This window comes from Chrysochloris asiatica, unplaced genomic scaffold (assembly GCF_000296735.1).
Source record: "Chrysochloris asiatica unplaced genomic scaffold, ChrAsi1.0 scaffold00391, whole genome shotgun sequence".
NCBI lineage: Eukaryota > Metazoa > Chordata > Mammalia > Afrosoricida > Chrysochloridae > Chrysochloris > Chrysochloris asiatica.
In genome coordinates, this window is record NW_006408909.1 from 1,401,322 (window position 1) to 1,427,910 (window position 26,589).

At 47.6% G+C, this 26,589-nt stretch overlaps 2 protein-coding genes across 2 annotated transcripts in view; one reads left to right on the forward strand and one right to left on the reverse strand.

The window, feature by feature from the left end:
* COL18A1 (collagen, type XVIII, alpha 1) overlaps positions 1–10,383 on the forward strand; it is a 75,714-nt gene extending 65,331 nt beyond the window's left edge. Inside the window, exons 32-41 of the mRNA XM_006876562.1 lie at positions 2,506–2,549; positions 2,970–3,101; positions 3,722–3,875; positions 3,976–4,049; positions 4,722–4,850; positions 6,599–6,631; positions 7,328–7,576; positions 8,160–8,357; positions 9,156–9,271; positions 10,176–10,383. Of these exons, the coding sequence (XP_006876624.1) occupies positions 2,506–2,549; positions 2,970–3,101; positions 3,722–3,875; positions 3,976–4,049; positions 4,722–4,850; positions 6,599–6,631; positions 7,328–7,576; positions 8,160–8,357; positions 9,156–9,271; positions 10,176–10,383 (1,337 nt within the window). The remainder of the gene's footprint in view (positions 1–2,505; positions 2,550–2,969; positions 3,102–3,721; positions 3,876–3,975; positions 4,050–4,721; positions 4,851–6,598; positions 6,632–7,327; positions 7,577–8,159; positions 8,358–9,155; positions 9,272–10,175) is intronic.
* Positions 10,384–13,925: 3,542 nt separating this feature from the next.
* The window catches only part of SLC19A1 (solute carrier family 19 (folate transporter), member 1), a 28,918-nt gene continuing 16,254 nt past the window's right edge, over positions 13,926–26,589 (reverse strand). The window contains exon 5 of the mRNA XM_006876563.1: positions 13,926–14,183. Coding sequence (XP_006876625.1) covers positions 13,926–14,183 — 258 coding nt within the window. The remainder of the gene's footprint in view (positions 14,184–26,589) is intronic.

Genomic DNA, 26,589 nt, shown 5'->3' on the forward strand with positions numbered 1-26,589 from the left:
ACATTCACTATCCCACTCTAGTGGGAAAGAGCCCTTCCTGGCTCACAGAACCCCGTCATGGTGGCCAGGGCTGTGGATGGCTGGTCAGCTTCACAGCTGGGGTTGGGGTCAGGGCTGCTAGAAAAGCCTGTATCCTGAGTCCAGGACATTGGGGGCTCCTCTTCTGATGGGACAGCCTCAAACCCCACCTGCTAAGGAGCAGGGCAGCATCCTTCCGCTACACAACCCCCTGGAGGAGGACAGAAGTGGCCAGTGTATTGAGGGGTTCTGAGTTGCACCTCCCCTCCCACTGACTGGTCAGCAAGCGGCGTTGATCTCACATCTAGAACTTTGTGGATGTGTCTCATGGCAGATGAGATGCACCCAGAGAGGGAATAAGTGAGCTGGAGGGTGTCAGGGACAGAATACTCAATGGGCAAAGGAGAGTGTAGGAGAAACACAGAACACGGTGGCACTTCATGTGTGTGACTGACTACAGTGCCAGAGATGGGGCACTGGGCAGAGGTAACACTCAAAGACTCACATAAAGAATTTCCAAACTGACAACAGATTCAAAAAGCACTCCACACACACAAAGTTCCACAATAAAATGGATAGATAGTTTTTCAACAAAAGTGAGAGCAGATAGAAGACTATAAGGTGAATTTACAATGTTGAAAGAAACAGCCAGTGAGTACATCCTGGGGAACAACAGTGTAGCCACCCCAGTGCTCCTGCCCTCCGGACTGCGAGGGCTCTAGGTGCAGGGAAGGACACTGATGGGATTGCAGGGATGCAGGAAAGAAGGGGCAATGCAAATCAGCATAGACCACATTACACCACCTGCACTCTCCTATGGTTGTGAGGTTGCAGACCCCCAAGACCCTCACACTGGCCAGGAGATGGTGACAGTCCTGACTTAAATAAAACTTGATTTAGAGTCAAGTATGCTGCAAAGCCGGTGGTTCAAACACACCAGCCGCTCCTCAGAAACCGTATACAGGGTCACTCTGAGTCAGAACCCACTCAATGGCACTTAACAACAACATACACATGCACATTGTGGAGTCCTGGTGTGACACTGTAGGGCAATGCACTGGACCTCAAGGTCAGTTTGAACCTAAAGGTTGGCGGTTCAAATTCACCAGTGGCTCCTCGGAAATCCTATACAGGGTTGCTATGAGTCAGAATTGATTTGATGGCACTTAACAACAAGAACAAACAACATGCAAATTGTAATTCCCAGAGTAAGTCAACAACAGAAGAATGCCAACTCATAGAGAGAACAAGGGTATAATAATAAAATCATTTGATATTAAAGAAGGCAAGGAAGGAGAGAAATACACAAATAAATGGTGGACCAAATTTTAAAAACAGGGAGTAAAGTAGTAAATTAAAGTCAAATGTAAGTAAGTAAGTACATTAAATAGAGAAACTGCTCCTATTAAACGACAAACTGTCCAATGGAATGAAAACAAAACTATATGATGCTCACAAAAGGCACTTTAAATGTAAGGATACAAAAGCTGAAGGTGGCAGGAAGGAGAAAACGTGCTAATCAGAAGGGAGTTGGCAAACTGTGAGTATGAGAATGGGGTGATGTGAATGTGTGAGAATATGTGGCATGTCTCTCTCTCTCTCCGTGTGTGTGTGTGTGTGTGTGTGTGTGTGTAAAACCAGACAAAGTATGCTGAGAGGCAAGAAATATTGCCATAAATAAAAAGAGACTTTCATACTGATAAAAGAGTAAATGTAATGGGAAAACAGCAACTCTAAATTTCTATGCACCTAATAACATGGAGTTCCAGGCGACACTAACAGAGGTTCAATTTCACCCAGAGACACCTCAGAAGAAAGTTCTGGCAATATACTTCTAAAAAACCATCCATGAAAGCCCGATAGAGCACAGTTCTTCTCGGACACACATGGGGGCACCATGAGTAGGGATTGACTCCACGCAACTTAAAAAAAAAAAAAATTTTAACAATATAACCTCAAGATAAAAGAAGTAAAACCGAAAAAGTGAAAAGGAAGAAGTACCGGAATGCTCCTTAGAAGCAAAGATGGCAAGACTTTATCTCCATACTTTGGACATGTTACCAGTCCAAAAGCACATCAGACCTGGTAAAGAGAGAGTCAGTGAAATAAAGGAAGATGCTCAAAGAGATGGACTGACAGCAGTGGCAACAATGAGCCCAAACCTATTATTATGGTTGTGAGGATGTCTTAGGACTAGGGAGTCAGAACTAACTGGACAGCACCTAAGAGCAACAACAAAGGGGAAAAGACAGTAAGTTAGAAATAACTGGAACTGAATGATGATGAATGAGACAGCAGACCATGCTCTACAGAAAGACTCAGGACAAAACACAAGGTGCATGGCTGCCCAGACTGGCTTGCCCATCAGGCCTCTCTTTTTAACTATAAGCCATGTTCCCGGTAACTGCAGTGCTGCTGGGGTTGGAGCAGGGAGGGTCTCACAATCCCTTTCCCTCTCTCTCTCTTCCCCTCCCTCCTGATCTGCAGGGCAGTTCCCATTGGACATCCTGCAGTTGGAGGCTGACATGAAGGTAGGTGTCAGCTCTGGACCATCAGAACCAGACTGGGGGCCCAGTGTCCTCAAGGAGCCCCCATTCATGGCATGAAGGTCTGTTCTGGATGTATCTGGTCATGAATTTCCCCTTCACGACAACACGCCTTGGGCTACCCTGGGTCTATGGCTCCTCTGTCTGACCCTTGGGGTTGGCCCAGTGGGCAGGACCCGAAAGGCCTTCATTTTGGTTTTGTGGGGGACGTGGAGGAACAACAAATTGGGAAGTGGAGCTCTTTCACCACAGTGAGCTGTCTGGACTTTATCAGACTGGGCTCTGGGAGCTTCCAAGGGCCTTACACTGGGGGTTGACTAGGGGAGGCCTCACCTTGTAGGAATCAGGCTTCCTACAATATATTGCACACAGCTGCCTACTTCAGACAAGTATTTCTACCTATAGGGCGAGAAGGGAGACCGAGGACACACCGGGCAGAAAGGAGAGAGGGGAGAGCCAGGGGGTGGTGGATTCTTCGGCTCCAGTGTGCCAGGCCCCCCTGGTCCCCCTGGCCCACCAGGCTACCCTGGGATTCCGGTAAGCTGGGTCTTGGTGCCATTCTGGCTTGGGCAGGCACAGAGGTCACCTTCAGGATCTGACTGGGCCCCGGGACTATGGCAAGTGGTGTCCACCATAGGTACCCTACCCGGACCTATGAGGCACCATACCCAGACCTATGAGGCTACCTTCCGAAGTGGCCATCCCTCTTAGTCTCACCCTCCACTCCCGTGTCTTTGCACCTTGGGGGCTGAGGTGAAGGGGGGTGCACACTCATAGCCTTGGCCCTCTCAGGTGTGGCACCTACAGTGGCTCACGCAGGCCAAAAACGACACCCCAGCCTTTCACTAATTCTCTGGCCATCCCTCCCTTCCTCCCTTTGGGTAAAAGACAGCTGGTCCTAAAAGAACATAGAGAGAGTCCCAGCTTTTTCTGGGACCTTAGGGGCTTCTCCTCTCAGTGGGGTGCCCCAATCTACAGCCTGGGATGGTATCCCCAGAAGGGTAGATGGCGGGGTGAGGAGGCAGGCTCTACAGCCTCAGTGCTCCCTGTCCTCAGTGTTCACTGGCTCTGAGGTGGTAGGAGGTATTCTCACTCTTGCTGGTCTAGCCCTAGGCACTGCAGGTAACATGTTCCTGTGTTCTGTCATCTGTTCCTAGGGTCCAAAGGGAGAGAGTGTCCAGGGCCAGCCTGGCCCCCCAGGCCCTCAGGGACCCCCTGGCATTGGCTATGAAGGGCGCCAGGGGCCTGCTGGGCCTCCTGGGCCCCCAGGTCCCCCAGGACTCCCCTCATTTCCTGGCCCTCACAGACAGAGTAAGTCTGATGGGGAGTGGGCCCTGGTCAGCCTTGGGACTCAAAGCAGTCTGGTGCAGTTGGGTGTGACCAAGAAATCCACTTCTGTTCTCTTTCATAGCTATCAGTGTTCCTGGCCCTCCTGGCCCACCTGGCCCCCCAGGGCCCCCTGGAACCACAGGTGCATCCTTGGGTGTAAGTATCCACATGGTGGTTAGGCACCACCTACCTAGTCCAGCCAACCCTCACTGCCCACTCCCAGCCACTGCCAGCTGCTCCTGTTCCTCAATGGCTCTGGGTAGGCTGCCTTGGGGGTTCTTTCAGTGGGCCCCATGGGGCCCCAGCTCTGAGCCAGCTTTACCTGTGAGTCACATGAATGGAAGTCACGGGATGGGAAAGAAGCTGGGTTTGTGAGGGCACCGGGCAGGGTGAGGTAGATCAAGAACTGAGGTTCCTTCCTATGCCAGTTCACTGTGCAGGGGCTGGGAGACTCAAGACAGGCTTGGGTCTCACTAACATTCAATGCAGTGCATCCTGCCATGAACGTGAGCACTTGACTTCCTGCTCCCCTCCCTCCTATGGGTGACCAGTTAGCCCTGTGATCACAGGACAGTTTGGGGAAACAGGCTAATGAGAAACATGCCTGTCAAAATCCCATAGTGACACATGATAACTGACAAAGAGAGTGACCTGCAGCAGGAAGCATCTCTGCAATCTCACTGTGCCCCCCACCCCCCGACACGGCATGCCCCATTCCACACCCTGAACCATCCAAGTTTAGCTCCTTGGATACTAGACCCTTAGCCAAGATGTGGCTGGCCCCACCTGTAATCCTGGGGACTTATGTTGGGTTTGGGGTTCCAGCAGGTGAGGATTTGGGCAACATACCAGACCATGCTGAACAAGGTGCACGAGGTCCCTGAAGGTTGGCTTATCTTTGTGGCTGAGAGGGAGGAGCTGTACGTCCGGGTCCGGAACGGGTTCAGGAAAGTTCTGGTGAGTGTCCCTGCACATAATAGGGATTCACAGTGCCATACCTTCTTCACTCATGGGGTGAAGCAGAAGAGGACACAAGGCAGAGGGCTTGAAGAACAGTGAGAAGCCCCACACCCAGGGAGTGCTGCCACTGCAGGAACCTCCCCTGCTGGGTGGGCATCACCAGGACAGCATCAACCAGCACATCTCTCCACAAATTGACAGTAACACACACACTAAATGTGCTATGTGTATCAGACTAGGACTGCAGGTACCATGTACCTGTTCACATCTTAGTGTGTGTCTTTAAAGGTAAAGACAGATATATGTATATGCACACTCACACATACACATAATGGCAAGGTGAGTGGTTCGAATCCACCAGCTGCTCCACAGAAGTTTTTCCGCAAACAACCTTGGAAACCCTATAGGCCGGTTCTACTCTGTCCTCTAGGGTCACTCTCAGTCAGAAGTGACTCTGGGCCAGTCAGGCCTCATTATTTGCAGATTCTGTATTTGTGAATTTGCAAAAAATGATTTGTAACCCTAAAGTAAACACTTACTTGCAATTTTATTCTCACTAACAAACATGCATAGAACTGAAAAAACATTAAGTCACCCAATGTGCACGTTCCCAGCTGGGGTTGAACAAGGCTGGTTTGGTATTTGCTATTTCAGTGTTGTTGTTACGTGCCGTTGACTCTGTTCTGACCCATAGCAACCCTGTATAGGGTTTCCATGGAGCAGCTGGTGAGCTTGAACTGCCAACCTTGCAGTTCAAAATGACTTTGCAGTCTAGTGCATTAACCCACACCAGAAGTCAGTGTTAGTGGGAACTTTATAGGATACGGCTGTTGCAAATGGAGAGAACTGACTGTAAATCTGTGCCTCTCTGTATGCACACAAGCAAAACAAGAGGAGGCCCTCTAATTAGGCCTTCTCATCTCCCAACACGTGACTTGGTATCGACATTCACCTCATAGTCATTTCAGGAACATTCTACAGCATGGCCACCCGGGGCTGGGAATGAAGGACATGCCAATCTTCCTGCACTGATAGGACATCCTCAGCACTCTTCAGATGGTCTGTGCCTTGCCCATGGCTGGCTGGCACTGGGCCTCTGGTCCTTCACACTCGGGCTCCTCCAACACACCTGGGGCATCCCTGGCCAGCATCTAGTTAGTCTAGAGGTCGTCCTTTAAGAGAACAAGGCCAACGCTCTCTTCTGGTCCAAGCAGGACAGCAGGTTAGAAGCCCCTTGGGGAAAGGTTTCTCTTACATGTTAAATGTGAGATTGGACAGCCCAATGTTCTAAAATCAACCTGCCATGTCCCTGGAGTTCCTTTATCTAAGGCCTGAAAGTTTGTGTTGATGTCTTGCATTGATGCGGTCCCTGAACTGCTAGAGGCTCCCTCTGTCCTTGACCCCACAGTCCCCATTGCCCTACCAGGCCCTCCCATGTCCCTTTGGATCCTTTCATGTCTTGTTCCAGTATTTTCAGCTGGCCGTGGAATCTACAGCTTCTTCCACATATTTTTACCAGCAGACACTGACCAGGCACCCACTATGTACTGGGGAGGCCACTGGGAATGTTGGAATGTTGCCCTGGTCCTGATGAGGCAGGTGGTAAACAATGCCTGTAATAAATGAGTAGCTGGAAGGGAATATGCTGTGGGAAAGGCAGGCAGGGATCACAGAAGGGGCAAGCCCTTGACTGTCTGGGGCTGGTGCTGGTTAGGTGGTAGAGTAATCCCCATGTTCTCTTCTAGCTGGAGGCCCGGACGCCGCTGCCTCGGGGGACGGTAAGGAGCGTTTCTTCTTTCCCACTACTGTTAGTCTAGAAGTGCCTCTGTGAGCTGGTACAGAGACAGGACGGGTGTGCCATCATGGCCCTGGTGTGGTCCCATGTTACTGGAACCACAGGTAGTGCTGTAGAGTCATGGAAGTATGTGCAGCTAATGGTCAGCCTCTGTGTCAGGCTGGATGTCTCCATGAGGGCAACATGTGAACGACATAACAATTTGTGACTCATCACTCCTCCCAGACTAAAAGCTCTTGAGAGCTAAAACCCATGTTTCATTGTCTTTGCTTATATTCTCTCACCCAGAATACCAGGCATGGAGCTAGATGGATGGATGGATAAATGAATGGATGGCTGGGTAGGTGGGTGAATGGATGGAAAAGCAATGGTCAATCAGTGTGTCCTTGAAAGGGCTGGCACTAGGGTGGGCAAAGGTCATGCCTGAGGAAGACAGGGTTCTCCACCTTTGCCTCCCAGCATACACTATCAGGCACCTGTCCAAGGCCTAGGGGCAGCTACACTCATGTAGAAGGTTGACCCTCCAAATCCATAAGAATGCAAACCTGAGTTGGATAGGGTAGGGTCTCTGAAGAGGCAGCAGGGTGTGGGTGAGGCCTCAGGAGGGACATCAGTGATGATGTGGGGCCTGATGACACCACAGCCCTGGCCCCAGCCCCACTGCCCTCTCATCTTGCAGGACAATGAAGTGGCTGCCCTGAAGCCCCCTGTGGTGCACGAGGACCGCCCTTACTCCTCCTGGCAGGATCACCCACAGACTACCACACGGCCCTGGCGGTCACACAGCGTCCTGGCCAATCCTCCGCGCCTACCAGATCCCCAACCCTACCCAGGTGTTCCACACCACAGCTCCTATATGCAACTCCAGCCAGCTCGCCCTACCTTCACACCTGCCCATGGCCACGCCCACCAGGACTTTCAGCCAGTGGTGAGTACACAGGACTGACGTCAGTGTACTGGGTCTGATGGGGAGGAACTCAGGCCCCAGTTGATTCTGGCATGGGGACAAGTATGCAGCTTCTTCAAAGTGCCCACTCTGACCTGTTAGGGCCACCAGGATCCATATTCTGGTTGAGTTAAAATGCCTCCAAGGTCAGTCCCACCTAGAGACATGGAGCAGTGGCAGGTGTCAGTGGGGACAAGGAGTCTCTGCTTTAGGAGGAGGTGGGTGGGGTGGGAAACTGACACTTGGGGCTGCTCTGGATCCCAGAGGCAGAGTGGACCCCTGGGGAAACAGGGCATGTGGAGGGATTTAGTAAAGTGAAGATAGAGGTGGGGTGCCTTGGCCTAGATGGGAAGGCTGCTTCCCCAGTCCAGACCACCCAAAATTGCTCATTTCCCTGAGCTCATCTCCCGTAGACTCAGCTTCAGAGGCCTTTGACCTCTTGGCGCTGCTTGTTGGCTTCTAGCCTTCCTTACTCCCTCAGCGATGTGGAGGGAATGGGAGACACGGGCCCGGACTGGGATACAGCTCCCTGCCTCTGACCTGTGACTCCCTGTATTTTTTCCAGCTCCACCTGGTCGCCCTCAACGGCCCGCTCACAGGTGGCCTACGTGGCATCCGCGGTGCCGACTTCCAGTGCTTCCAGCAGGCGCGGGCCGTGGGGCTCAGCGGCACGTACCGAGCCTTCCTGTCCTCGCGGCTGCAGGACCTGCATAGCATCGTGCGCCGAGCCGACCGCGGAAGTGTGCCCATCGTTAACCTCAAGGTGGACCCCCGCTACCCTGTGGGGCATGGCTGAGAGGAGGGTTCAGATTGGAGGTGGAGCCATAGGGGTGGGAATACACGCAGGACCTCCCCTGAAAAGGCGGGGATGCGAGTGCAAGCCCACCCACCATTGGCGGCTTCCGGGTGGGCACACTGTGGCCTAGTGGGTAGGTCTGGTTAGGCTTTGCAAGTACTCACTGGGGCCTCTCTACCCTCAGAGAATTCCAGAACGTCCCCCATGTGGTCAGTAGTCCTGCATCCAGGACAGTGCCTATCACCCATGGTGTTTCATGGCGGTGTTTCCAGGGCCCTGCTCCCAAACACCAGTGAGGTCCAGGATGTGTCTACTCACCAGTCATCCCTGAGGACGACCTGGGGAATAGATACATTCATGGGTGTTTCTTAAGCACCAGCCCCTATCCCCCGAAGCCCAGCTCCCCACCCTCAGCACTCCCCTGTTGGCCTGGGGGGTGGATTCAGAGTTAAATCTGCAAGGACCGTTCATGTGGCTTTATTCCGCGGTTTACTCGTAATTCTGGGCGCTTGGGTTCCTTAGAAACCTGCTTCAAGATAGGAATTGGGGTCAGTGTCCTGCCCCCCATGTGGCCCCGTGCCTGGGGAGCAAAAGCCCAAAGACCCCACCCAGCACCCTGCATTCAGGGTCCCTCTTCCATGACCAATACCAAAATGTCCTCCAAATGGCCTGCAGCTGCCCCTACCCATGAAGCCTAATCCAGCATCTCTTTCCCTCAGGCAGATGTGACCAGAGACTAGTAAACTCCCCTATTTTCCTTCACAGGATGAAGTGTTGTTCCCCAACTGGGAGGCCTTGTTCTCAGGCTCCGAGGGCCAGCTGAGGCCAGGGGCCCACATCTTTTCCTTTGATGGCAGGGACGTCCTGAGGCACCCTGCTTGGTAGGTCCCCCAGCTATGATATGGCTGGACAGTGTGACTGTAGGGCAGCTTGAAGAGGGGCTTCCACTTCCTTGTTTTCTTTAGAAAACCCTAAGGCAAGGAACCTGAAGAGACATACCCAGATGTGCCAACTTGGCTGATCCAGGAGAGCATAAGAACTAATCATTAGTGATGCATTTAAGAAAACAATGAGACAGCCCTGTCTGCTTTTCTTGCTGGCACTAGGGAAGCTTTTCTCCCATTCTGGTTCTATTGTGAATCTATCCGACCCCACTGTCACACTGTCAAACTAACAATGTGGTATACACATCCTCAGGTGCATCTGTGCACACACACCAATAATTTATGGAGAATGAGCCTAGAAGTGGGATTCCCAGTTCCAAGCCTGTGTGCATAGAGAATGCTAGCAAGTGACCAGCTTGCCATCAAGTCTTCCGGCTGACAAGGCACGAGGAAACCTGTTCCAACACCCATGCTCTATAAAGGACAGCCCTTAGAGTACCTGGGTCTGCACTTGTCTGTCCCCCTGAATAGCACTTTCGGAGGGTCATCCTCTGGGTCCTGATACGGGAGCTGCAGACAGGGCTGTGGGCCAGTCTCCAGGATAGGCCAACAACCGATCACACAGTGAGGTCTGTCTGGACCAAAGAGGTGGCAAGCCAGTATGCTGAGAGCAGCTTCACCCTTGCCCTGGGAGGGCCCCAATGCCTGGTGTCACTTGGCCTGGTCCAGGCTGACCCTCTACACCATGGAGAGCAGTCAGAGGTGGATGCTCTTCTAAAAGAACATCGCAAGCTCCTGGCTCCCCAACTCCCCATTCCAACACTGGCCTCTGTCTGGAGTGACCAGTCCTGCCTGGTCCTTGCCCTGGGCATGAGCTGGGCTGACAGCAGTTATCTTGCAGGCCCCAGAAGAGCGTGTGGCATGGTTCAGACCCCAGCGGGCGCCGGCTGACTGAGAGCTACTGTGAGACGTGGCGGACAGAGGGCACATCCGTCACAGGCCAGGCGTCCTCGCTGCTGGCGGGCAGGCTACTGGGGCAGAAGGCTGAGAGCTGCCACAATACCTTCATCGTCCTCTGCATTGAGAATAGCTTCATGACCTCCTCCTAGCGGGGCCTGTTGCACAGATGGAAGGATTGGACAGGTGGCTGGAGAGAAGGCTGGAGAGAGCCTTCATTGTAGGCAGGGTGTTTGGTGCGAGACCGGCTGGCACCCATGCGGGACCAGGCAGGTCCACTTTTCTGTATAGTTCACATCTTCATGTAACCCCTCAAGAAATAAAAGGAACCAAAGAGTGTATTTTTTAAAAAGTTTAAATCAAAGCCTCATGCCAACTTTCTCGTTTCCAGCAGGCAGCTTGCAGGGGGCATTATGGTGTCGTCCTGGGTCCTGTAGACCCAGGGATGGCACACAGCCTGATGTGGACAAGGAGCTGGCTCTGGGATTCACTTCTCGGTGCAGATTGTGGAAACCTTTGGCTCAAGGGGCCCAGAGGGGCCCTCAGTTGTCCACTGTCCAGCTCGCACCCCACTGGATCACAAAGCCCCATCCTTTTTGCAGTTTCCAGAAAGGCCCTGCTCCACCCCTGCCCTAGGGCTCTTCCGACAGTGGAGAAAGGGTCTTCCTCTCCTAGTTGCTGAGGGCATCCCAGGTGCCAAGAAAACTATCTTCTCAGCCTTTCTCACTTTCTACAGCAAACCGTGTGGCCAGAACAGTTCCTGAGCTCTGTCTACTGCCCACCCAGGACTCTGAGGCCTGCCTCCCTCCAGCCACCCTCAGCCTGAGGTGTTCCTGGATCCAGCCCTGCCTCAGGGCCTTTTTCTTGGCTGATAGGGCCACACCCAGAAAGCTTCGAGAATCTGAGAATCAGCATGGCAGCATCTCCCAGGCCCAACCTCACACCCAAAGTTCTCTTCCCCATCACTGGTTCCTAACAGAGACTCCTGGGTCCTAGGACCCAGCCTTGGCCCCAGACCAGGAACATCTCATGCTGAGTCAGAGTACCAGGGATCTTGGGTTTACCTTCCCTGGGTTGAGGACCCCCACAAATCCCAGCAGACAGAGGGTTAGGGATGCTTCTGGTCAGGATGCCGCTGTGGCCTGCCCTGCTGAGTCTTGGGGCAGGAATAGTCAGGTCCAGAGAAGAGGGAACTAGTGCACCCCACTCTGTTCCACTGCCTGCCTGTATCCAAGCATGCCCTCTGTTGCGCATCCTGTGATACACATAGGTGGCAATAGGGTAATAGGGTGGGGGGAGCCTGCAGGGGTGGGGCTGTGCAGAGGATTATCTAGAGAGGGGCAGTAGGAATCCATCACGGAGGGTGGACCCAAGCTTGGCTCCTCATGCTTGTGGGCAGAAATGCTATCTGCTGTTCTATATGCGTGCCCTTGGGCTCCAGGGCTCAGACAGTGGTTATAGGCTATGTGTGCTGTGGGGGCCATTTGAAACCACGTACTGAATAAAAGGAATCAGTCCCTCACAGCCACATTGGTCTATACCACACGCTGTCACAGGAGTGGTCATGTGAATGAGTCCTGGCACAAGAGGGCAATGTCCATACACGTGAGTACCTGAGACCCTCCTTTCTCCCAGAGGTTACAGGCCAACCCAGCAGTGTGGCTGCTTCTCCAACAACTATGCAGGTTACACACTCAGGGCCACCAGATCCAGAATTCCATGTCTGTGTACAGCGGTAAGCACTCAGCTGGGCTCTGGGTGGTGTCTGACCCCCCAACCTGTGCACAGGGATGTGCCTGCTCCCCTGGGATTGCTACACTGCAGCGCCAGCCAGGCCCACATTAGTCACTGTCGCAGGATTGGCTGGGGAGTTCAGACCACAGAGAAGAGCAGTTTTTCCAAGTCTGGGGGTCATACTGAACCACATGGCCAGTATGTATGGGAGCTGCAGGGTGGGCACTGAGGTGAGTGGCAGGTCCTGGCTTTCCTGGCAGGGGGCCGGGGGGTATCTACGTGTACAATGTCAGGCAGAGCAATGCAGCCTGAGGTAGGGGCAGGATGAAGACCTTGGGCAAGCCCCGCATCCACACACCATCCTGCTCTAGTCCCGGGTCCAAAATGAGATAGGAGGTGGAAGGGCTATGGCACAGAGGGCTCATCCATGTGAGGCTGGCCTGAGTCCTCAGATGCCCACTCACCACAGCACACCCGGGAGCTGCTGGGGACAGACCCAGGTTCCTTTTCAGGCCAGGGAGTCCTTGATCTGATACATCCAAGCTGCCTGTGTCCGACTGTCCCCACAGTGGCAGCACCGATGACAAGGTAGCACAGGAGGGGCAGTGCTCAGGACACTGTAGATGATATATGTATATGTACACTCACACATACACACACATAATGGCAAGGTGAGTGGTTCGAATCCACCAGCTGCTCCACAGAAGTCTTTCCGCAAACAGCCTTGGAAACCCTATAGGCCGGTTCTACACTGTCCTCTAGGGTCACTCTCAGTCAGGCGGGGCAGGGCTGGGCTGGGCTGGGGCAGGGATACCCAGCTCCCGGTGGCAGAGATGCTCCTGGTCTTTTGATGGACCTCAGCCCCTCAGGTCAGGTTGGAATTGGAACCCTGTGTCTCACTCAAGTGGTAGATTTAATTTGACTGTCACATCTCAAGGGACAGCACAAAAGTTCATGACCATTTTCTCCTTTAGCGCCAACCCAGAGCTGACAGAGCAGTGTGCATGTGGTGGGTCACATGGGTGTGAGTGTGCGTAGACACATAAGCACATGTGCGTGTATGAGCACATGTGAGATCGTAAGTGTGAGCCTGTCCCCACACTACCCAGCAGGGCCCTGGCTCGGGCACACTAGTCCCCCCTCCCTACCCCGACCTCAGTGAGGAAGACCTATGGACCCACTTCACCAAGGAGCAGACTGAGGGTCCCTGAGGTGAGACGCCACGTCCCTCACGAGGGATGCACCTGCCCCCACCAGATTGAAGAGAAACCCTCCATAGAGCCAGACACAGGGAGCGTATTTTACCCACTGTCAGTTTTTTTTTTAAAAGAAAAGTAACAGCATCGTTTGAAGATCAAGCGCCTGGGATGACTAGAAATGTCACAGTTTAGCTAGGGTCTGGAGTCTGGGGTCCTATGTCTGGTTCCTCAGCTGCAGCTCCCAATCTACCTGGTGGGCCAGGAAACCTGTGAGAGGCTGGTGTCCCCTGGGACAAATGCACCTGGGGCCTGTCACTGCTCTAGGAGACAGTCGGGACTTCCCCATGGGGTGAGGCCAAGAGGCTCCACAGTGAACACCAGCCTCCACTCCAGACAAGGGCAGACTGGGGTATGGGGGACCATGGCCAGGCAGTTGTCTTGGGCCCCAGCAGTCTTTATGCTATGGACAGCACTACATGCTGACAGTGGGTAGAGAAAGGGGGCCTTCCCTTGACTATCGTGGTAGGTCACCCACTGCAGTCACAGGGAAAGCCAAGGGTTTCATGGGAAGTTGCCCCTTTTGGCTCCTGGATCCAAAATCTGAACCATGAATTTAGACAACTCAGAGCCCGGCTCACTGATGCTAGCAGGCCAGGAACACAGCCCATCAGAAACATTGAGGCCTGGCTTGGTGCACACGTGGCCTTTTGTGTCAGGGGTCCTGACATACAGCATTTCCTGTCAGCAGTGTGGTGGGCAGCTCAGGCCCTCTCCTCGGGAAGAGAGCTCTGCTTGTGGGTGGCTGGCCCTAAGGCCCACACAGTCTCCTCCGGGGGCAGTGGTGGGGCAGCGGGCTGCAGGCTGCTGAGGCCGCTGTCTTGCACACCCAGTACCTGTGTGGTCTTCATCTCTTGCTCCAGGGGGTGGCGGCCCTGGCGGCAGTCCTGCAGGTGCACCAGCACGGCCCCTGAGAAGTAGACCATGGACAGCAGCAGGAAGTAGCCAGAGTAGACGAGGAACTGTGGGAGAGATGGAAGGTGGAGCCCGGGACAGACACCAAGGCCAGCCCCTATACACGACAGTGCTCAGCCTCCAGCACCAGGAAGATGGCAACCAACACAGTCCTGAGGGGCTGGTGCACCTGCTCTCCCCAAATCTCTACAAAAGTCCCATTCCCCTTTTGTGTCTCATTGCCTCCACTTTTTACCCAAGCCCCTTTGCTAATTTTGTGTGACCTTAAATGTGCATTTTGTGGGGTGGTGTTCCTGTGGCTGTGGAGGTGTCACCTATGTATCTAGAAGCTTCCACATGCTGTGCTGGTAGAAGGGGGCCTCAGTGGGAGCCCGGGATCCACTCCTCCCTGAGCCTGGCTTCCCAAGTGCCCAAGACTCGACCATCCCACTTGCTAAGCCTGAAATTTCAGCATGTCTGTCCACTGAATTGCAGCTACCTCCTCCTTGGTGTGGTACTGTGGGTTAATGCGCTGGACTGCATTGTTGGCGGTGCAAGCTCGTTCCTCAGAAACCCTTTACAGGGTCATTAAGAGTTGGAAGTGACTTGAAAGCACGACTAACAAAACCTCTCTGATGGAAGTGGGAAGCTACAAAACTGACACAAAGAAATATGCACCCCGCATACAGAAACATCCTGTTCCCTCCTGATAGCCTCACCTGCCTATGGAGTGGGTGAGACATAGCCACAGAGTACCAGAGAATGTCCTCTGGGTATCAGGGAGCCGTGGGGTATGTCCTAAGGTACTAGGGATGAACAGGATATGGTACTAGGTTCTGGAAGTCTCAGGCATGAAGTACCTGTGAGTCAGAATCAATGGTGGATCCAGTTCAAGAACCCTACAGTCTCCTCAGCTCATTTTAAAAAAGCAAACTCAGGAAACAAACTATCAAGGACTTCACTTCCAGGAAGATGGGATCCGCATGTTTTAACCTACTCCTTCTCCTCAGTCTAACTCAAGTCCCTGACATTCTATATGAAATAAGACTGAAAGAAGGAAAGAAAGAGGCACACTGGTTAGAGATCTCAGGATCCACTAATAGCAGTGAGTTCCTGGGTGTTCTTTATGCCTCATTACCCCACTGTGCTGCTAGAGAAGCCAGCAACACCAAAATACCAACAGGCATAGAAAACAAAAAGGCCCGACAAACACCCACTCTTTCTGGCTAAAAGGGTCAACTCAGAAAGATGGAAAACTGTTAGACAGTATCTGCTCTACTCCAGTCAAATACCAAAGAAAACCTGCCAGCCCACTCCCATCCACACCCTCAAAAAGCAGGAAACCTGGAGTTACAACCTTCCCAGCAATGCTGAAGTGCCCACACCCCTGCCAGTGGGGTCAGGGACGGCTGAGTAGTGAAACTGGACTTTCATCCCTGCTGGGCAGCAATGAGGCCCCTAGGAGGAGTCATTGGACACCACGTGGGAGCCTGGACTTTTATCTCCAAATGGGGTTAAAAAGGTGTCCCAGCCCTCCCTGCAGGGCAGGAGTCAAGAGGCCTAGTGGAGTACCAGGGCTTCCACGACAGTGCAGACCAACAAGGACATCCACCCACAGAGTCAGTGGAGACCATGCGAAAAGCAGTGGGTTGTCTAAGAGGAGAACCAGTGGGGAGCCAGAACTCCCATCCCCTGAGTCCCCATCTTCACCCAGCAGCAACAAAGATCTTCCCCCTTGGGTGCCAAAGGAGGCTGAGTGGGAAATACGGACTTTCATCTCTTTCTAGCAGTAATGATGTCACCCCCACCCCCTGCAAAGGAGTGTCAGGAAAAGCCATATAAAACAGAAAGCTCAAATAAAACTCAGTCTCAACTGAAAACCACTCACACAAGAACAAGAAAGACCTTAAACTTAATGAGAAACAAAAACAAAAACAACCTATCAGTAGATACCAACACTAAGATGGCAAAAGCATTTAAATTTTCTGAGAAACACTTAAAGGACTTATCATAAAAATGGAGTGCTGGTGAGACGCTACAGGATAAACATTGTATTACTAACCACAAGTTCAATGGCTCAAATCCACCAGTCACTCCTTAGAAACCCTATACAGGATTGCTATGAGTCAGAACTTACTCAATGGCTCCTAACAACAAAAACATCATTAAAATGTTTCAATAAGCAATAGCAAACACTTGAAATCAATGAAAACACACAAAAGTCTCAAAAAGAATCAAAAAGTACAAAGATCAAGCGGAAAATTTGAACTGAAAAACACAGTAACTGAAATTTAAAACTCAATGAATGAGCTCAGCTGTGGAATTAAACACAGGAAATAATTCAGGAAATAATCAGGGAAAGGAAAATAAATCAATTGCCCTCCAGCCAATTCTGACTCATACAGACTCTGAACAGGGTTTCTGAGGCTGGAAATCTTTACAAGAGCAACAGCCTCATCTTTCTCCCTCAGAGTGACTGGTGGGTTTGAGTCACCAATTTTGTATTTAGCAGCCCAATGCCTAACCCACAGTGCCATCAGAGGTCCTTGAATGGAAGATATAAAGATAGAAAATAGGCTAAAAACAAAACTGACATACTTGTGGGACTATAGCAAAACATCTAACATTCGTGCCTCTGGTGTCTCACAATGAAAAAGGCATGACGGTGAAGCTGAAAAGTACTTTAGGGAACAATGGCTACAAACTTCCCAAACAGGTTAAACCCAGAGACCACATCACACACATATCATATATTCAAATTTCTTAAAAGCTAACTATAAAGAAAAAATATGGAAAGTAGCTAGAGAAAAATGATACCCTAGCAGAAAAACAGTTCAAATGATAGCAGGATTCTCAACAGGAACCACGGAGGCCACAGGAAGTAGAACAAGATATTTTGTGTGGTGAAAGAACTGTCAATCCACAACGCTATATCCAGTGAGTGAAAGGAAAAAAAACAAAACAAAACATTCTTTGAGGAAGTAAAACTAAGAATTTGCTTCTAGCAGATCTACTCTAGAAAAACGTGCTTAGCAGCTCATGCAAGTTCCCTAAACAGAAAGGAAACAGTAACAGAAGGATCTTAGAACATTAAGAAGGTAGACAGAATACAATAAGGAAAAATAAAGGTAAATGCAGCAGACTTTCCTTCTCCGGGTTCCTAAATTATGTTTGAATAAAGCAAAAACTGTAGCACTATTATTGTTCTGGAATCCTGGTGTGGCGTGGTGGGTTAATACACAAGGTCTGTTTGAACTGCAAGGTTGGCATGTAAGCTCACTAGCCGCTCCTTGGAAACCCTATACAGGGTTGCTATGGGTCAGAACCAACTCAACGGCACTTCAAAAGTATTGTTCTAAATGTGTATATATGGGGATCCTGGCCTGGTGCTGCGGCTTAGTATACTGGACTGCAAAGTCCATCTGAACCATAAGATCAGCAATTCAAGCTCACTAGCCTACACAGGGTTGCTATGGGTCATAACCAACTCAACAGCACTTAACAGCAGCAACATGGTAAATAAGCATAAAGGGAGGTAAGGTTTTTACACTGCACTTGAATTGGTAATCTGATGGTACCAATAGACTGGGATAACCTTATATGTATGTATATACATAAATTTAGAAATACATCCTGGTGTGGCGCTGTGGGTTAATGCGTCAGACTGCAAAGTCATTTGAACTGTAAGGTCGGTGGTTCAAGCTCACCAGCTGCTCCTTGGAAACCCCATACAGGGTCACTATGGGTCAGAATCGACTCGATGGCACTTAACAACAACATACATTTCATATGTATAGAGTTCTAGTGTGGCACTGCAGGGTAATATGCTGGACTGCAAGGTCAGTTTGAACCATAAGGTTGGCAGTTCAAACTCAACAGCCACTCCTTGGAAACCCTATACAGGATCACTATGAGTTGGAACTGACTCGACAGCACTTAACATATGTATATGATGAATGGAGTCTTGATGTGGTGCTGTGGGTTAATACACTGGACTGCAAAACTGGTATGAACTGTCAGGTCAGCAGTTCAAGTTCACCAGCTGCTTCTTGGAAACCCCATACAGGGTCACTATGAGTTGGAACTGACTTGACAGCACTTAACAACATATGTATATGATGAATGGAGTCTTGATGTGGTGCTGTGGGTTAATGCGCTGGACTGCAAAACTGGTATGAACTGTCAGGTCAGCAGTTCAAGTTCACCAGCTGCTTCTTGGAAACCCCATACAGGGTCACCATGAGTCTGAACCAACTCAATGGCACTTAACAATATGATGTATACATATGCATAAACACATATACTTGGTATATTTATAAATGTGGAGTCCTGGTATGGCACTGCGGGGTAATGCTCTGGACTGCAAGGTCAGTTTGAATCACAAGGTCAGTGATTCAAGTCCACCAGCCACTCCTTGGAAATCCTATACATGGTCGCTATGGGTTGGAACCAACTCGACAGTACTTAACAACAACAACAATTTATGTATATATTTTATGCTTCAAAAAGTTCATGAAAAAATTCCATTTTCACAAATTTTTAAAGCTCTCATATACACACACACAATACACAAAGCAACAACTGAAATAGCTAAATTAAGAGGTACACTGACTGCCTTTATATGTTTTTTCTCACCAAATAATTGGGGTGGGGAGGACTATGCAAATAAAGAGACCTGGTGTGGCACTGTAGGATAAGCACTGGACTGCTAACTGTAATGTCAGCAGTTTGAACCCATCAGCTGCTCCTTGGAAACCTATACAGGGTCACTATGAGTCAGAAGCAACTCAACAGCACTTAACAACATACAAATAAGGTGCTTGTGGTCCACCAGTGAGATTGAGTAGCTTGCTAATAGTGCAAATTGTGCAATTACAGTAAGCTATTGTGAGGGTGAGACCATCCAAGTAAGGTATATGAGATCCTAATGAGGAGATTGGTTAGGTTTGCCATCCCACTTGGGTTAAAATGAGCCCTCCCAGTAGGGAAACCTCACTACCACTAAGAAGAAGAGAAAGGAGCAAAATCTGTCCTTTGGACCTGAGGTCCCTGTGCTGAGAACCTTCTAGACCCAGGAGATGGCGAGAAGCAACAGTAGAAACAAACCAGCAGAACCAGGAGAGCAGCAGGAGATGATGCAGGGGCTTCCAAGCAAACAGAACAGAACCACAAAGTGAGAGAGTTGAGCATCTTCAGGCAGGAGGCTTCCTAATGGAGTGGAGCACCTCTAGGCTGGTTGATGAAGCTCTGTTTGCTGATTCATGGAGTGAGAGCTGAGCACCTTTAGGCAAGAGGCTTGCTGGGGGAGCAGGGTGCTCCAGGGCACTTAACAGAGATAGGCTCACCAAGAGTAAGAGCTGAGTGCCTTTGGCCCAAAGCTTGTTGAAGGAATGGGGTGCCTCCAGGCACTTTCTGATAGAACTTAAAGAGCTTCCTAGCAATTGCTCCTGGCGTGGCACTGTGGGTTAACGCACTGGGCTGCAAAGTTGGTTTGAACCAAAAGGTTGGCAGTTCAAGCTCACCAGCTCATCCTCGGAAACCCTACACAGGGTCACTATGGGCTAAAACCAATTCAACGACACTTACCAACACAGCCACAGCAGTGGCTGGAGCACGGCATCAGCCAAACTGAGGGGCCTAGGGCCAAAGAGACGTCTACATGGGAGCACAGCTGAGCAGCTGTACTGATTGAACAATCGTATCCTAAATCATTCCTAAACCTGAATTGTAACGTGTTACTTCACTAATGAGTCCTGGTGTGAAGCTGTAGGAAAAGTACTGGCTGCTAACTGCAAGGTCAAGTAGTTCAAACCTACCAGTTGCTCCTCAGAAACCCTATACAAGATTGTTATGAGTCAGAACTAACTCGATGGCACTTCTTCACTACTTCACTAATGAACCTCATAACCGAGGTCTGTGTGGTTGTTGTAATGGATCACTGGCCTCAGCAAAGAAGTACAGAGTGTCGTGGAAAGGAGAACTGTATTAGAATTGGTAAAAAGGTTGCAGAGAAGAGGAACGTCTGTCCTCCACTTCATAAAAAACAGCCTTGTTTCAGCTGATGCTGATTCTCTTCCTCTTTCCTAAAGTTAAAAGGAAGTCTGATGCCTGCCACACCATTTCTACAGGATGGGAAAGATGTACACCACGCAAACATTCATCAGAAGATAATACTACTAATCATATTAATATCAGAGAAAGTAGACTCAGAGCAAGGAACGGCCACACTCGGAGAAAAGCATTACATAATGATAAAAGGGTTCATCCTCTAAGACACACAGCAATCACAAATGACTATGTACAAACACAAGGCTGCAAAACATGTGCAGCAAAAGCATGTGGAAGAAATAGACACATTCACAGTTATCAATTGACAATTACACGTGTAAATTGCATCGCTCTTCTCTCATCAACTGACAGACAGCTAGACAGAAAATCTGTAAGGATAAAGAAAAAAAAATCAACATCATCTTCAACCAATAGTGCCTAATCAATTTTATAAAAGATTATTCATAACAACAGAATACATATCCTTTTCAAGTGTCTATATACTGAGGCAGACCACATTCTGGGCATAGAACAAACCTCAACAAATCTAAGAGGATTAAAATCTAAGAGAATCAAAGTAAAAAGCAGTAACAGAAAGAGGAATAGCTCTAAACACTTAAACTAAATGACACATTCTAAATAATCCATGGATCAAAAAGGAGACAAAAAATGCACCCTAGTATAAATAAAACATAGCAACACTTATGAGATGCAGCTAAACAGTGCTAAGATGGAAATTCTGAGCATTAGCTATTTACATTTTAAAAAGAAAGAAAGTACCAGGTCAATAATCTGAGATTCCCCCTTACAAACCTAGAGGAAGAGTGAAATAAATCCAAAGCAACAAGAAGTAAGGAATCATAAAAATAAGAGCAGGTATCTGGAACTGGAACTGAAATCAAAATGATCAAAAAGTATGTTAATTGGAAAGATAAATAAGACTGATGATTTTCTAGCAAGACTGACTGAAAAAAAAAAAAAAAAAGATAAACAAGACACGAATCAACAGTATTAGGAATGGCATAACAGCTATCCCTAAAAGTACAAACAACTCAACCATATACATTTGAAGATAAAAATGGACTAATAATTCCTTGAAAAAACAAAAACTACCACAATTCAATCAATACAAAACATTACTGGAACAGCTCTGTAATTACTAAGGAAACTGAATTAGTCATTTAAAACCACCAAAAAAAAAAAACAACTCTTCGGGCTCAGATGGTTTCACTAGGGCATCCTAACACCGAAAGAAGTATACCAAGTCTTTAAGATCTCTCCCCAAAAATTAAAGAGGGAACAATTCTAAATTCATTTTCTGAAGTTCATAGTACTGAGATACCAAACCTAGACAAAAATAGCACAAACAAACAAAAACTACAGACCAATATCCTTCATGAATGGAGCTAGAAAAATCCTTAACAAAATGATTATAAATTGAATTCAGCAATACATAAAGACCAATGGTGGGTTATTCCAGGGATGTAAGGCTGGTTCAAGAGGCAGTTGTTCGAACAGAACATGGGAACACTGAATGGAACAGGTTGTGTTCTTTCACCATACTTATTCAACCTGTATAATACTGAGCAAATAATCCAAGAAGCTGGGTTCTATGAAGAAAAACGTGGCATCAGGATTGGAGAAAGACTCATTAACAACCTGTGATATGCTGATGATACAACTTTGATTGCTGAAAGTGAAGAGGACTTGAAACATTTACTGATGAAGATCAAAGAGCACAGCCTTCGTTATGGATTGCTTCTCAATGTAAAGAAAACAAAAATCCTCACCACAGGACCAATAAACAACATTCTTATCAATGGAGAAAAGACTGAAGTTGTCAAGGACTTCATTCTTCTTGGATCAACTATGAACACTCATGAAAGCAGCAGTCAAGAAATCAAATGACGTATTGCATTAGGCAAATCTGCTGCACAAGACCTTTTTAAAGTATTGAAGAGCAAATAGGACTAAGGTGCACCTGACCCAAGCCATGGTATTTTTAATAACCTCATATGCATGCAAAAGCTGGACAGTGAATAAGGAAGACCGTAGAAGAATTGATACTTTTGAGTTATGATGTTGGAAGAGAATACTGAAAGTGCCATGGGCTGTCAAAAGAACCAACAGATCTGTGTTGGAAGAAGTGTAGCCAGAGTGCTCCTTGGAGGCCAGGATGGCCATATTTCGTTTCTCATACTTTAGACATGCTGTCAGGAAGAACCAGTTGCTGGAGAAAGATAACATGTTTAGTAAGGTGGAGAGTTGGAGAAAAAGAGGAAGACCCCCCAGCAAGATGGATTGGCAAAGTGGCAACATCAATGGACTCAAGCAAGGCAACACTAGTGAGGTTGGCCAAGAATCGGGCAGTGTTTCATTCTGCTGTGCATAAGGTCGCTATGAGCCAGTACCGACTCGATAGCACCTAACAACAACAACAACAACAAGACTGGTTCAATATTTGCAAATCAACCATATTATGAATGAAAATCAACCATATTAATAGGTCAAAGAAGAAAAATCACATGACCACATCAATCAATGTAGAAAAGCATTTGACAAAATTCAATGTCCACTCATGATAAACACCTTTAAAAAACAAAACTTGGAATAGAGAAGAGTATCCACAGGTTTGATAGAAAAGTCTACAAAATGCCTCCAGCTAGCATTATTCTTAATAGTACAATAATGAGTGAGAGCTCAAGAACAAACTAATGGTGTCTGTTCTCCCCAGTCTCCTTCAACATAGTGCTAGAAGTACTAGCCAGCATATGAAACATAAAAAAAAAAGAGGTGTATAGACTACATGGTCTACATAGAAAAGCCCAGAAAATCTACAAAAAAATCAGACCCCAGAAATTCCCAAACCCTTCTAGTATAAATGAGTTCAACAAAGTTGCAGAGTGCAAGATAAAAATGACAGTAAGCTGCTAGAGTTCTTGACAGTGACAAAGATCCCCAACTAGGATTGACACAGTGTTAACAGTTATGGGCTCAAACGTAACAATTGGAGAATGGCCCAGGACTGCTGTTTCATTTTGCTGTGTATGTGCTGGAACTGACTAGACAGCACCACACACACACACACACACACACACACACACACACACACAGTTCTTATATTTGAATTGTTTCCCCAAAAGTATGGGTTGTAAATCCTAACCTCCTTGCCTATGGTGATAATCCTATTTGAGAATGCGATGTCTTTGTGATGTTAATGAGACAGGTGTGTCTCAAATCCATCTCATTTGAGATATGAAAGATTAAACAAGCAAGTGAGAAAAGCAAAGAGACAAGGACCTCTCCCCGGAGGTGACAGAGAGAGGTTCCCCCTAGAGCTGGCACCCTGAATTTGGATTTGTAGCTTCCTAAACTGTGAGAAAATAAACTGTTTGTTAAAGCCACCCATTGGTGGTATTTCTGCTATAGCAGCACTAGACGACTTAGACAGAATGTGGTATCCACAAGTGGGAGTGCTATGGTAACAAACACCTAAAATGCATAAGTGCTATTTAATGGCACGCTGTATAGAAATCTGACAGCCTGAAGCAGATTTACAATTCCAACTCTTGTTTCAACAGTTTCAAAGACTGTAAAATGATCAAATCGCACATGAATCAAGTTTTATATACTTGATGCTGTCTACTGTTCCATTTCTTTACATTCTCAGATATGGTTTTGTCAATATAAGAACTCTGTAACAGTAAAAAAAAAAAAAAAAAATCCAATGAAAAACAAATGGACTCTGGAGTATAGTAGTTCTTATTCTAAATTTTAGCCTATAATCTATCCTTGAAGATGGTGAACAGATGCCAGGCCTCGTTTGTGGGAGGGTGGTAACACTCTCATCTCAGAAGTGTGCTTTGCATTTGAGAACCACACACTCTGAGCGCTGAATAGACAGAGAAGGGGAATGAAAGTGCTACAACATTGTAATGAATACTCATTTCTTTTCTAAAGATAAGGGAAGCACTGAAATGTGCTGTTCATTGTCATCATTGCTATGTTAAACATTGCATTTTAAACCACGGTTGGGAAATATAAGATATTCTTTACTCTGAAAACTTAAGATTTGATGCTTTGAAAAACTAGAAAATACCTCAAAATAGTCACCATCTTAAACTTCAGGATTCAGTCTAGATTATAGTTATTAAATTTCGCAATGAGATAAAGTATATTTCAAGTCATTTTGATAATGGAGTTTAAGTGTTTAATGTTAACAATTTATTACTTGATCACTGTTTGTAGTTGGTTATCTAGAGCACTTCCTCCAGGTCTTTTACTCAAGTGTCTCCTTGTGATTAAGGCCTTCCTTGAAAGCCCTAGTTAAAATAGAAAACCTGGCCCCACCCCAACCCCCAGCACATACACACACAAAAATACAGTGCTGTCTTAGGGTGGGTTCTATATGCTTCGCTGGAGCTGTGGTCCTGGGCAGATATGAGGTTGGAACACTGAAAAAAAATTTTTTTTAATGTTCAATTAAAATTACGTATTTGTCACAATTTAGATACCAAACCTAAAAGGTAACATCCTAAAAAGAAAACTATAGCCCACCTTCACATAGGAAGAGATCCAGAAATCATACATGACACTCCATCCATACATACATCAGGGACTGAAAGAACAAAAGGAGTCAATCCAGTGGACAAGGATGGTGTAGCACTGAGTGGTGACCAGCATCATGGGATCCCATGGACAGGCAAATGGGAAGCAATGGAAGGAGACTTCACCAAAAGGTCCTTTTTCAGTGAAAAGGGATTGTCTATTACAAACCACAAGACAATACCATATTTAGGCACAAGGGGCAGACTGTGGAACAGACCATCAATTACTGATAAGCAAATTCAAACTGAAGCTGAAGAAAATGAAAACAAGTACACGAGAACCAAAATATGACCTTGAATTTATCCCACCTGAATTTAGAGATCATCTGAAGAACAGATTTGATACATTGAACACTAAAGCCCGAAGACCAGGAGAGTTGTGGGATGACATCAAGAAAACCATACGTGAAGAGAAAAATAAGTCATTAAGAAGACAGGAAAGAAGGAAAAGGTCAAAACGGATATCAGAAGAAACTCTGAAACTTGCTCTCCAGCATAGAGATGCTAAAGCAAATGAAGAATTGAGGAGGTCCAAGAGCTGAACAGAAAATTTCAAAGATCAGCTCAAGAAGATAAAGCCAAATACTTTAATAAAATATGCAAAGATTTGGAATCAGAAAACCAAAAAGGAAGAACACGGATAGCATTTCTCAAGCTGGGGAAACTGAAGGAAAATTTCAAGCCTCGACTTTCGTTATTAAAAGATTCTCTGGGCAAATTATTGAATGATGCAGAATGAATCAAGAGAAGATAGAAGGAATACACAGAGTCATTGTACCAAAAGGAAATAATTAATGTTCAACCATTTCAAGAGGTACCATATGATCAAGAGCCATTGATACACAGGGAGGAAGTCCAAAGTGCATTGAAGGAATTGGCAAAGAACAAGGCAATTGATGGAATAAAAGAACCAGGAATTGGTGGAATGAAAATTGAAATCTTTCAATGAAGTGAGGCAGCATAAGAGGCACTCACTCATCTCTGCCAAGAAATTTGGAAGACAACTATCTGGCTGATTGATTGGAAGAGATCCATATTTGTGCCCATTCCAAAGAGAGGTGACCCAACGGAATGCGGAACCATGGGACAATCTCTTAGATATCCCATGCGAGTCAAGTTTTGCTAAAGGTAATACAGAAATGGCTACAATCATATATTGACAGAGAACTTCCAAAGGTTCAAGCTGGATTCAGAAGAGGCTGTGGAACGAAAGATGTCATTGCTGATGTCCGATAGATCTTGGCTGAAAGCAAAGAATATCAGAAAGATATTTACCCATGCTTTATTGACTACGCAAAGGCTTTCGATTGTGTGGATCATGACAAGCTATGGACAACATTGTTTAATTGTACTTCTGAGGAATCTGTACCTGGACCAAGAAGCAGTTGTTTGAACAGAACATGGGAACACTGAATGTTTTAAAATTGGGAAAGGTGTTCAACAAGGTTGTGTTCTTTCACCATACTTATTCAACCTGTATGCTGAGCAAATAATACGAGAAACTGGGTTCTATGAAGAAAAACGTGGCATCAGGATTGGAGGAAGACTCATTAACAACCTGCGATATGTAGATGATAACAACCTTGCTTGCTGAAAGTGAAGAGGACTTGAAACATTTACTGATGAAGATCAAACAGCACAGCCTTCAGTATGGATTGCATCTCAATGCCAAGAAAACAAAAATCCTCAACACTGGACCAATAAACAACTTTCTTATCAACGGAGAAAAGATTGAAGTTGTCAAGGACTTCATTCTTCTTGGATCAACTATCAACACTCACGGACGCAGCAGTCAAGAGATCAGACGACGTATTGCATT